This window comes from Ambystoma mexicanum, chromosome 1q (assembly GCF_040938575.1).
Source record: "Ambystoma mexicanum isolate Mex_15411 chromosome 1q, UKY_AmexF1_1, whole genome shotgun sequence".
Lineage (NCBI taxonomy): Eukaryota > Metazoa > Chordata > Amphibia > Caudata > Ambystomatidae > Ambystoma > Ambystoma mexicanum.
In genome coordinates this window covers 556,182,692-556,195,207 of record NC_090922.1, presented here as the reverse complement: position 1 = coordinate 556,195,207, position 12,516 = coordinate 556,182,692, and the positions used below count along the sequence as shown (strand labels likewise).

At 44.3% G+C, this 12,516-nt stretch overlaps 1 protein-coding gene across 3 annotated transcripts in view; it reads right to left on the bottom strand.

Annotated features, from left to right (window-relative positions):
• CBLC (Cbl proto-oncogene C) overlaps window positions 1-12,516 on the bottom strand; it is a 699,319-nt gene that overhangs the window by 294,821 nt on the left and 391,982 nt on the right. For all 3 annotated transcript variants that reach the window (XM_069640996.1, XM_069640995.1, XM_069640994.1), the window contains one exon: window positions 1,214-1,426. In XM_069640996.1, the coding sequence (XP_069497097.1) occupies window positions 1,214-1,426 (213 nt within the window). The remainder of the gene's footprint in view (window positions 1-1,213; window positions 1,427-12,516) is intronic.

The following is a 12,516-nucleotide window of genomic DNA, read 5'->3' as shown; positions in this document are numbered from 1 at the left end:
GTATTCCAGGCACCACTCCTCCGAACCTGGACTCTCCATCCCTCCTCCTGGACTCCAGTATCTCTTTCATCATGGTTTGCTTCCCTGATCTGGACTCGTTCTCCTCATGCTTCACATCTACTTTTCAGGCTGTCACTCTAGCTTGATTATACTGGTTGCAAATTATCTTGATGACCGTTGTCGGCTGATTTAGCGGACATGCTCTATTTCTATCTTTGCTTCTGCCCCTTCTCGCTCACCTCGAGTTCCAACCCCTCCCACGCTGTTCCCTATTCCCACACTTTCTACCCATTTTATGCTGCCCGCATATCATCTTCACTTTTGATCCTGCCTGCTCGATGTAAACTTGATTCATCCTTCAACCAGCGATTCCTTTAGTCTGTAAATTCTTGAACTGGGTCTGGCTTCACTCGCTCACATCTCTCCTCTACTCATAAAACTCTTTTCAATCTTTTGCTGCTAGCATCTGCTAACAATTATGAAGTGGGCACTTTACAAGAAACAAAACTAAAACTCGATCCCATGTCAGCTCGGAATGCCTTCACAATTTTCCAAATTCGCAAATCTCTCAAAACATTGGTCTTTCAACAACTCCTGACCAAGGACTAATTCCAATGGAAGCACACATCGACGCACAGACGGTAAACTCAATGTCAAACGATGCCAGGCCAAATGCTAGCTACCCACACTCTGTACAGTGCTCTGCTGCTCTCCAGTTACGTCTGTGCTTTAAACAATAAACTAAAATAAATAAAAATAAATCCAAATAAAATAAAAAGTAAAATAAAATCTGGTAATTCAGCTATACAACTGACCCGATAAGGGTTCATCGCACATATATCTTATTGGAGCTTGTCTTTGAATGACCTGAGACTTATCCTTCTGAGACATTACTGACCCGAGACAGTGACTTTCAAATGTAACCCATCAGAGGCTGTTCAATAATTGAGAAATCCCTGGTACAGTTCTGCCCATTCATTGGTGCATCACTCACTGAGCAGTCTGATGAGTCATATATGTAGGTGAACCAAGATTGATTGCATATTGGATAATCAGTGTTCCTGGAAACTGGTCAATAACAGAGATTTACCCTGACAATGTTCTCTCAAACATAGAGCTTCCCTGAGATGGAGTACTTGCAGAAAAATGGGTGCTCCAAGACTGGGACGCTCTGTGGTAAAATACCCAAAATGGAGGTGATCTGCAAAGTTACCTGCATTATTTGTTGCCGATTCCTCCTGGGGGGCAGTGGGGCTGCGGCTCCCTCTTCTTCATCCTCATTCTCATCCAGCGCCAGCGTGGACCACACCTCTTCATTCACCAAGGCTGATGGCTTTGGCTTTGTAAAGGCCATGGGATCGATGATTATTTCCTCGTGGCCTTTAATCTCGCAGCGGCAGAAGGGGCAGGTCTGACCATCGGATTGCTGGTTGTAGGGAATAGGAAGGAGAACAAAATAGAAAAATTCACCTAAACGAGCGAAAGGCATTTCATACTGTGACTGCTCAGATTAATCGCTCCTTCAGTCCTATGAATGCCAATTTTCTGGACTCTTACTTTTCAGACAATAATGACAGTTTCAAAGCATATTCTGTATTTCTCAAAAACATTGTCCCCCTCGGTTTTAGTTTACATATATCTATCAGTGCATCTTGAAACGAGCAGGCGATTTACAACTGCCATATCATGATCACATCATCACCATTTGAAGGGCTCACTCCGTCTTTCTATGGGATTTATTTATTTTATCTATTTATTGATAGAGTGAGAAGACGCATGCCTGGAGGCATAGGAGCGCTGAGACAGGACATAGAACACATAACAAAGTGAGTCAGGATCTCAATCAGGGAAGAGGAGTCAACGGGAATTTAAGCAAATAGAACGGGGTCCAGCCTTTGCTTAAAAAGTGCAAGTGAGGCAATCAAATTTCTGTGTTGAAAAAAAAGTGCGAGTGAGGCACATGCTCTCAGTTCTAGTGGGAGAGCATTCCAGATCTGTGGGGCTGCTTGCATGAAGGAGCTATGAGCCACATAAGAAAGTCTGCTTCTGGGTACCTCCAGAAGGCTGGTATTGTTAGATTTCAAAGCTCTGCGAGCTGGCAGTGGCGAAATACAGGTAGATAAATACTTGGGTGCCTGCCCAAAAACGCATTTATGTATAATGCATAAGACACGAAAAATAATTCTACTGCAAACGGGAAGCCAATGTAGACCTCTCCTAGCCACGGAAATGTGGTTAGTTCTGTGTAGGCTCTCAACGATGCGTACAGCGTTGTTTTGTGCAACCTGTAAGTGAGTAAGATCGTGTTTAGTGATGCCAAGAAATAGACTGGAACAATAGTCCAGTTTAACTCCTACAATTGGCCATGCAATAGGGGCACAATTCGCAGGGGAAAGAAAGGGGCGCTGCTGAGCCAGTAGTTTCAGGTGATAACAGGAATTGGATGGAAGACTGTTGACTTGTCCTTTCAAAGTCAGCTCTTGGTCTAATATAAGCCCAAATGTCTTGACCTTGGACTGGGTGGGAATACTGCAATCTTCAATTTTGAAAGGTAAGCTTATGGTCTTGGGTACCACAACACAGTTGCAGGAGTTCTGTTTTAGAAATAGTCAGAGCAAGCTTATTAGCTTCTGTCCATGTCTTGAAGTGCTCATAGGTGGAACTCAACATAGTGGAATCAGTGATGTAGTTCCCAGAGAGGGGGACAAGGCACTGCATGTCATCAGCGTAATTCACATTTATGATGCCTACCCTGTCTAGTTGTTCAAACATAGGGAGTGTAAAAATATTAAAAAGTGTGTGTGACATGCACAAGCTCTGCAGGACCTCACACATGACTGAACTCATCCGCCCGGGCATCTTTAAAGAAGACGCTAGCCCTACGTTCAGCCAAAAATGATTTCACTTATTCGGCTGCTGCTGAGGAGAAGTGCGCTCTGCTACGGAGTCTCTCCACCAGGATGGTATGATCGACCAGATCAAACGCGGAGGAGAGATCCAGTAGCACAAGCACAGCAGGATGTCTACTTTTCATGATCCGAAATATATTGGTTTTTAAATCGAGCAATGTAGACTCAGTGCTATGAGCATGTCTCAATCCCAACTCTATGTGGGTGAGGCAGGTGTCCGGTCAAATGTTTGAAAAAAAAGGATCGAATGAACTTTTGATCGAAAACAAAAGGAATGAAAAAAGAATCGAATTTTTTAATTTATTTATTTATTTATTTTTTTAGTTTAGCATGTATAAAAAACTTTTTCATAAAAAGAAAACAGGGGGCTAGGGGAGAACCCCCCCAAAAAACAAAAAAAAAAATAAATGTGATCCTTTTTTTCGGTCCTTTTACTGTCGAAAAAAAAGACATTGGAACCTTTTGTTTTCGAAACTTTAACCTAGAACCGGTGAGGCAGCCCTGGACTGTGACGTTGGCAGTGTACGGATATCCCGAGGTGAGAGCTATGTTTTTGTGATGTCTCCTAGGTATTCCTTCAGGATCAAAGTCTTTTGCTCTGTCCTTATCTGAAGGGAAGGAATTCCATGCCTGTTCCAATTGAAATGTGGATGGTATGCCAATTATCCAGGGATGAAAATGCTTGTGTCCTTGTTTTCCCTTTGCAGGCTAAGTCTGAAGCCTGCAGATGGTGTAAAAAATTGGAGCTTTGCAGAGAGATATGGTGTGATCTGTGTGTTGACTTCCTTACATGGATTCTATCTGAATAGTATTCTGGACATAATTGGCAGCCAAGGTAATTGTTCTAAGATTGGAGCGGTACTGTCACATATTTTAGTTCCAGTGATTAAGTACACTGTGGAATGCTGGACTACCTTTAGGATGAGAAGGTGTGAGGTAGTGATTCGTGCATGGATGCCTTTGCCAGTGTCAGGTGTGAAATCACAATACATGAACCATGGTCCAGAAGTCCAATTGAGGGACAAAAGGTTTGATCTTCTGGAGCAGAGTAAGCTGGAACCAGGTAGTTTGGGATTTGTCCACAATATGTTCCTGCAAGCATAGATCCCTCTCAATGATGAACCCAACAGACTTTGCTAATGGTGCCATTTGAGTCAAGAACCCTTATGTTCATGGCTTTATGTTTTGAAGGGTGGTCTAGAGAGACAAACACAGTTTTCACTGGGTTTAGATTCAGGTAGGCGCTGGTCATCCAAGTTTGGATGGCAGCGGGACAGTCCCTGGGGTGAGATGTCTTGTGCACTGTTTTGCATCAAGTGATGGTATGCCTGGGTAAATGAGGCGTGATCATAGTACATTTTTGTATAGGTGGACTGGGGTGGACGGGCCTATAGTGAACTCAGGATATTTTCCAGTGGGCCTCTGCACCCTGAGCCTTTTTTTTGTGGTAATCTATTTTATTTCCAAATTCTCTCATAGGAAAAGGGTTGGGCTTGCTGAACATGTGTAATTTGGGACAACTTTGAAAAACAAATCCAGCACTTCTTTTGCTTCCCAGCCCACCCCTGTAGGTAGAGGATTACAGGGAGAGGGTGGAGCCCTGGGGGACCCCATCACGAGATCAGGTGGTGGTCTGATCTGATATGCCTATTTGTAATGATGTTGAATGGAGTGTTGAGGATTTGTAGCGCTATGAGGCAAGAGTCCTCTTTTTCCATTATTTGGAGAGCATTGTCAGTAACCTGTAGGGGTGCAGTTTCTGTCCTATAGTTGGGTCTGAAACCAGACTGGTAGAAATGGCATAACCTTTTTAAAGCAAGCCCGTCCCAGAATTGGTTGACTACTACCGTCACAACGATTTTGCCTCTGAACGGTAGGCTGATGTTTGGCTGGTAGTTTGAGAGATTGACCAGGTCCAGTGTGAGTTGAAGAGGATGAGAAGGAGTGTAAAAAGTAAAATGGGAAGAAAGATAGGGAGGGTAGAGACCATAGCTATATTCATATACTTAATCAAGTAGCAACATTAGAGCACAGCAGAAGATGGAAGCAAGTCATGGAAGCACAGGAGGCGGAACTCCGAGAGCAGGATGACGTTCTAAAAGATTAATTCCAGAGTTGAAGATTCATTGGATTGGAGCATGGAAGCCTAACGTATAGAAAGGGGTGACATTTTGAAGTGAGGAGGGCGAGGATGTTTGTGATGTGAAGGAGAGAAAGCAGGGCATATACTGGATTGAGAGGGAGTAAAGGAAAATAGGAGAAAACAGTGTGAGGGTAGACCTCATGCTCAAGACATTTACATAAAAAAAACATGATGGTCAGTTAATATGGACTACATGGTTTTATAGCAAGAGGTTGGATAGTAGCACACTTAAAAGAGTGGGGGAGATATCCTGCTGGAGAGAGAAGAGTTCAAGGGAAATGAGAACAGAGGAAGTGGGCGGGAGCATACCAGGGATGTACATGGGGGTGGGAATGGAACTAGAAGGGCAAAATAAGAATGCACATTAAGCAGTAGACTAAGTCTTTCTAGATAAGGGGGGAAGGAGGAGAAAGATTAGCAAGAGGGGAAGAAGAGGTAAATGAAGATGAAGATAGGGGCAAAACGAAAAGGAGCAAAATATCCAAATGGAGCACAATCAGAGACAAAGATCATGGAGTTGAGACTAGTATCAGGAGCTTGAGGTGATAAGAGATGATTGAGAAGTGGCAAGATGACATGTCTGAGAAGACAAAAGAGGTGGGTCTGGTAGCACAGGTGTTTAGCATCAAGTAAGGGTGATCATAGGCAGAATGGTGAGAGGTCCAGGGGTAAGGGACTGTTTGCAGGGTCTTTCGGTTTTCTGCAGAGAGATGCAAGTGGATTTCAGGGAAGGTGTTACCCAAGGGGTTTACAATAGAGGACACAGGACAAGCAGGTATAGAGAGGGAGGTAATGGCAGAGAACAAGTGAACCAAGGAGGAGCCAGAATGATGAAGGAAGAGGCTGGCCAGTGATTTAGGGGAACAGTGCACATCTGAAATAAAAGAGGGAACTTTGGAATTTCAGAGGTCACATCATATTAAGGATCGTGCAGTAGATGACGGGTAAGGGGTCATGGAAGGGTGTGAGTGAGTCCCAGTGGAGGGTGATGAGCAGTTGGAAGAGCTGTCTGAAAACCGGTGATTCAGAATGGAAGCTGGAAAAGAATAAATGTAGAAAAGGAGCAAACACACGAGAAGGACGGTTGTTCAGTCAAGTCAGAAACCAGGAAATCATAAAGAGAAGAAAAGGAGAGCTGTGACAGTGTCATTAATATGACCCTGTCAGAGCGGCACAGGGACCCCTCACCAGTTGAGGTAGACAGTGCCAGAGCGCGACTTTCCCTTCGGGGTGCTGAGGAGGAGCTGAAAGGAACCTCAGTCCCAGCATGCTTGGTAATTACTTGAGCGCCTTTTGCAAATGTGCTCGTGTGCCCTGCATGGGTGCAGCAAAATGGAAGACCCACCCCTTTATCTGGATACACACAGGGGTGGGGTGTCCTGGAGAAGATGACCACAGGGCCTCGGGCACCAGCAGCCAGGATATGCATGTACAAGGGCATGGAACAGTACAGCCTGGCGAAAACATCAGGAGGCCGCTGCGTGCTGAGCTCCAAAAGGAGCCCTTTCCTGTGCGCACCTGTTCGCGTGGCAGAGAGTAGGGGGAGGGGATGCACGGAAGGAATCCTGGCGAATGTGGCCAAGTGGTTTATAGCATGATGGCATGGAGAAGGCTGATGGTGACAACAGGGGGACTTTTCATTTCAGTGCTCTGGCATACGCTGCACTCGGTTAGTACACACACATTAACAGGCGGAAGAAGGGAAGGTGTTGGTGGTACTTCAGGCACCGGCTTACAGTAGCGAGTGAGGTCAACAGGAGGCTCCAGTGCACCATTGTCTTGGAGAACCCCCCCTACTGGGCACCCCTGTGCACATGGAATGCAGCTGTGTGATCACAGAGGAATTACTGGAGAAAATGGCAGGGGGAGATTCAGGCACCAGCATGCAAGTAATGGCAAGAGTATGCATGTGAGGGAGCCTATATTATTACGTTTCTCTATATATCATTTGTTACTTACACCTTTTAAACCTTTTTCACCTTCTTCCCCTTTCTTTGTTATTTTTATTCAATTTATTTTATTTTCCCCAACTTTTCACACACGAGCACTGACAAAGCCAATTGTGTTTGGTTTTGTGTGGTGAATATTTGTGTGTGTTGCCGCGTTTGCCATTAAACGTTAAATGGTCAGAGCCCCACTCCATTTTCATGTTGGTGCCTTCAGCCATTCCCCTGACACCATTTGGCAGCTATTGCCATCATATATCATATCAAAACAGGACTATGCAGGTATTTCCATAATATTCTCCTGGTAGATACATGATATTGCAAGCACTGCAATCATGTGCTAGGTATTGCCATAACATGCCTATTTGTTCACATCAATGCTAGTGTACTTATGATATGGCCTGCTGTTTACACCCAATTTAAATATTGCGAATTTCTTAGGCCTCCGCGGCGACAGAGCTTGCTGCTTGCCACCCACATAGCAGGCCAGGTGTAGGCGTGATATGTCCACGTATGTAAACCACGTGTCCGGTTTTATCATCAAGATGTCATGCACCACAATGTGCCAGGCCGTGCCTCATAGGTCAGGAAATGTAATTACATTCCCTGGTAACCTAATCATACGCCCGTATTGCCAGCAGATGCCAAGTACTGACAGACGGTCATGTACCCACATGATCTTCCAATTATTCTGGCATTAACAGGTATTCTATCAGCTCACCAATTGTTTGCACCATTTTACAAGTTGTTCTATCAAGTGCCCCACAGGCCAGTTTTTGCCATGGTTTTTCCATCAACGCACACCAAATAGCAGGTTCAGACAGAAAATACCAAGGTACTCACGTCATTTGAAATGCATTGCTATAATTTGCTGAGGTGTTCATACCATTTGCCAGGCATTGCCATCATTTCCCTAATTTCCACACCATTGCCCAGGTACTGGTATAACTTGCAAATATAATCACGTAATTTGCTAGGTTTTGCCTTCAAATGTCCAAACACTCGCCGTTGGGAAGCCATTTTGATTTGTAGAGCCAGTTTGGTTTGCGATAGCAGTTTGTTTTGGGACACATTTGTTTTCTTCTATTTTTCAAGGGGAAACGTTTGTTAGGGACACCTTTTGTTGTGTGATTATGTGAAGAAAATGGAAGGTTGGGAGACAAGATGATTCCATGATATCAGTGAGCACAGCTTGATATGGGATCCAGGTGCAACTGTTGTCTTCCTAGCTAGAATCTGAAGCAGGGAGGCACAGTTCTACTTAGCCTGGTGATTGAAACTGACAATGTGCCTCGCCTGCTGCTACCCGGGTTTATAATAGGACAGGTGGTGGCACTGGTGATGATGCTGCTGCGTCTATTGATGGTGGGAAGGATGGTGATGATGACCGGTGGAGGGAAGAGGGAGAAGGAAGTGGAACAGGTAAGTGAATGGTCCTGGAGGAGGGTGAGGCAGGAGAGGTGGTACAGGAAGAAAATGAGGAGGAGCATGGCAGTGAACAGGGGGCTGTGTAGGAAAGAGCAATACAACCAATAGGATAAGTGTCAGGAGGAGGGATCCTTAATCCCAATAAGGGATCAGGGAAGGCTGAGGAGTCCCTACGGATGTACACGGACGATGCTCCAGTGCCTGTGATTATTTTAAGGTGTCCGAGAGGGGGGTTACCAGCCAAGGCTAAAACCACTGAATGACACTGTGCCAGGGGGCCGCCAGGAAGGGTAAGATCTCAACCGTTCATTCAAGGGGTATGACAGCACTCCTGAATCACCTGCGGCACTGGCAAGGGTAAGTATATGATCGCCAACGTCAGTGAAAGTTTATCCCTCCACGTAATTAGTCCTGTTGCCATAGCAATGGTTTGGAACACTCACAAAAATGGCCCATATCCACTCCATTCATCATCTGAGGGTGTGTGTGTGTTCCAGAGTGCCTGTTTCAGAGAGCACAGATATAATTGCCCAGGCTTGATGTCTAGTCTCTGGGCATATTGCTAACCATGAAGAGTTTTTGGAAGAGGTTCGACTGGCTAGTGGGTGTCAGCATGCTATGAAGCACCACCCCATTTAAAATGATGACTGTGTTTTTGTGGCAGTCATGGCAGTAAAGGGAACTGCCAATGTATTTAACTTTTAAAGGGGGGAGGGACTGTTTATGTTGTTTTTAATGTTCTCCCTATCCTTATTCTTCTAATTAAAAAAAGCTGACAATTTACAGTGTAAAAGTAAGCACAACCCCTCCCAAAAACATGTATATACCTGGGATTCCTCTTTACTAACAGGAACACAGTACCAAGACTTAAGGGGAAGATAAGAAACAAAGCACAAGCATCCCGGTGAGAGTTAAGTTATGTGCCTTTTCATTATGTCCCTTAATAGATTTTTATAGGGCTAAATGAACACCTGCTGTGCTCTATGGGGTGGAACTACTGTCCCTGGTAAATACAAAAAGTCTCGATATGCTTGAGAGCAGATCTGGATGGAGGTACAGTGCTGTGCTCCACACCAATAAGCATTGTAAGACTAGAATTTGGACTACAATCCTGGTGGTCTATATCCAAAGGGAGCAAACTGGGCTGTATAAAAAGAATGATGGTGGGGAATAGTACACAACTATGTGATGAATTAGAATGCTACAGAAAGAGAATTCTAATGAATTTCTGGTAAAATGTTGCAACATTTGTAAAGGTTACATGGAGAAGATGGAATCGTGTGATAACATTGCAAATTATAATGACCTGAATAGGCTAAAACTATATATTAATGGATCCTGGTGGTGTACTAATACTAAAGAAATTAGACCATGTGAAGAGGTTTCCCTCCCAACACGTGCGTGGGTGGTATATGAGGTTTCGCTAGAATTGCTTGAACGCCCTGGAAGTCATTGGGCCAAGGATGGGTCTGCACAGATATAACCGCCTGTCTAGACTCTGTACAATGAACTATGTGGAGTCTCTCTATCACTTAGTAATGGAATGTCCGACAGACCTGCAATATAGCATTTTGTATTTAGATGTGTCCACTTAACCTCTGCTGTAGTTGCAGTGAGCTTGTGGGACAAGTTAATGAATGGGAACCAGATCTTACTGATAATTACCTTATGGACACTACTAAAAGTGATCTTTTTTAAATTGGAATCTCTGGAGGTAAAAGGTTGTGAACGCTGGACCGATCTGCATGTATACTAATTAATGATTTTATGATTATGAAATGGTTAATGTGGTTTTATAACTTTTTTTTTTAAATGGTCTTGTGAATATGTATATTAACTATGAATTGTATAACTTGCTATTGATACATTGGTTCTGATATGAAGAGGTTTTTAGTTTTGTTTTTGTTTTTTTTGGAGATGTTTATTGTATTGTATTGTTATAATCATTGTTTACGGTTTAATGTAAACCAACAACACCCACACAAAAAAAAAAAAAAAACACAAGACCTGTTGAACTTTGCTTAATGTAGTTTGGTTTAGTGTAATGTCTTGGTGTGGAAGAATATTGATTCAAGCCAGGGTTTGAAGTGCAGGTGCCCCCAGTGCAGTAATCAGGAAGTCATTCATTTTGGGTTCTAATGTTATGTTCTGTTACATGGCATCTGTATAGCGTCTACTGCCATTGGAATGAATCACCCACGGTGGCTTTTGATATTATGTCCCCTTTTAGAGAGCTGGTGCATCATTTGCATGCCTAAGGGGAGTCCCCATAAATAGGGACAGTATATTCTAAAAGCAACAAAGATGAATAAGTAACACATCTGATTCCTGTTGCGGGAGTGCAATGCAGACAATTGTAGAACTTCATGAAAAGGTGCATTATATTCCACCAATTCACTCTGTGGCATGTCCCCATTGAGATGAATCCAATGGAGTCATCACGGATTCCCCGGCAGTGACCTACCATCCGCTACCTGATCATGACCCTGGGGGCGGCTGTGTGAGGGAGGATCACATGGGAGGAGTCAACTACCAGTGAGACATGATTTCATTGGATGAGGCATGGTATCCCCGTTTAACCATGAGGAAGACCCCTTGATACCCAACACCATAATAGCCAATTGCCATTTATCTGTTCCCCCTGTGAGAAACCTGAAGGTGCCTCCCTAGCTAGTCCCCGGGAGCTGCCATCCAGGTGGCCAGGACATGGCCATCGCAATTGGATCCAGTTCCTGGGGGTGGACCAGTGAGGGTGGATCACCTGGATGGGGGGTACTCGAGGAGTGGGAGTGGGACACTGACATGAGACGCGGTATCCCCCTTCCTTTTACACCTTTTCCCCTTCCTTTCACAGAGAACATTCCAAACTACTACCCTCCCCCTTTAACACTTTTGCACAACACAAAGGACAACAGACTAACACCAGAGTTCTTTACCTGACATGTCCCAATTCAAAGCACAGGCAAAGTCAGGTAATTGATCAGAATCACACACACCTGATGCCCCTTTCCCTTCCCCACAGAGATAAACGGTGGAGCCCGAGAGCACAGTACGTGCAAGGCAAGTACAGTAGACAGCCCGAATAGATGGCTACTGCGCGGCAGTTAAAAGAAGGAGAAAGGCGGCAGGAATCGAGAGGGTGGTGAGGAGAGAAGTGACCTTGCCCTTTTCATCTCAGACCAGTGGAATCATCGTGGAAGAGAGCCTAAGACTGCAAACAATAGCACAAGTGTCCTGCAGCATATGTCAACGGTACACTTCAAACCTATGCTGATAAGCAGGAGCGAGGAAAGCTCCTGTGCCCATGGTACCAGCCTTAACTCCAGAGAAGCCAAAAGCCATGCAGTTCATCACAGTCAGTGAATCGAGGGGAGACTGATAAGAACTGGGCTGAGTGAAAATCGCAAAGTGGCAACTTTTGAAACAAAGCAGATTAACGTTGAATTAACTGTTAAAAGTGTGAAGGGGAGACCAGTTGCAGAGGGAAGGCGGCACCACATGGGTGCTAACTCAAGAGATTCTGGTCGAGCCCCATATGAGAGAAACTACAAGTACCGGAAGGCCATCAGAGGGCCAGATGGGTCATTGTCCGGTTGATGGAAAAATCTATATATTATACTATGCACAGCAGGAATGTGCCATCGCCCGAGATCCAACACTCACAATAGTGTGTGTGGCAGATCAGATGAGACAGACCAATCTTAGCATGTTCAACAGATGATTTATTTAAAGTATAAGACAATAGCCTTTCTATCCCTATTCTATGGATCTACCCATCTAACAAAACTAACTAGGGTTCTCATTGTCAGTAGAGAATTCCAAACATTAAACAGTTTGTCCTCCATCTCAAAGCTGATCTAAACTGGCCCTACTACTAAGAGAAACCCCAAGGTCCAGGAGAAAGACTCCCTTATCCTGGCTAGGCTTTTATAGCCCTAGTAGATGATTTTTTAATAGTTCTTGGCTATTTCTTGAATTAAGTTGTTAATTTTCTCTTGGGGACTTTGCCACCTTTTTGTTGCCCCAAATCCTTCTGTAGAGAAACTTCGTCTCCACACTGGTTTTGGGTTTTGATCCATTCGTACTTTGA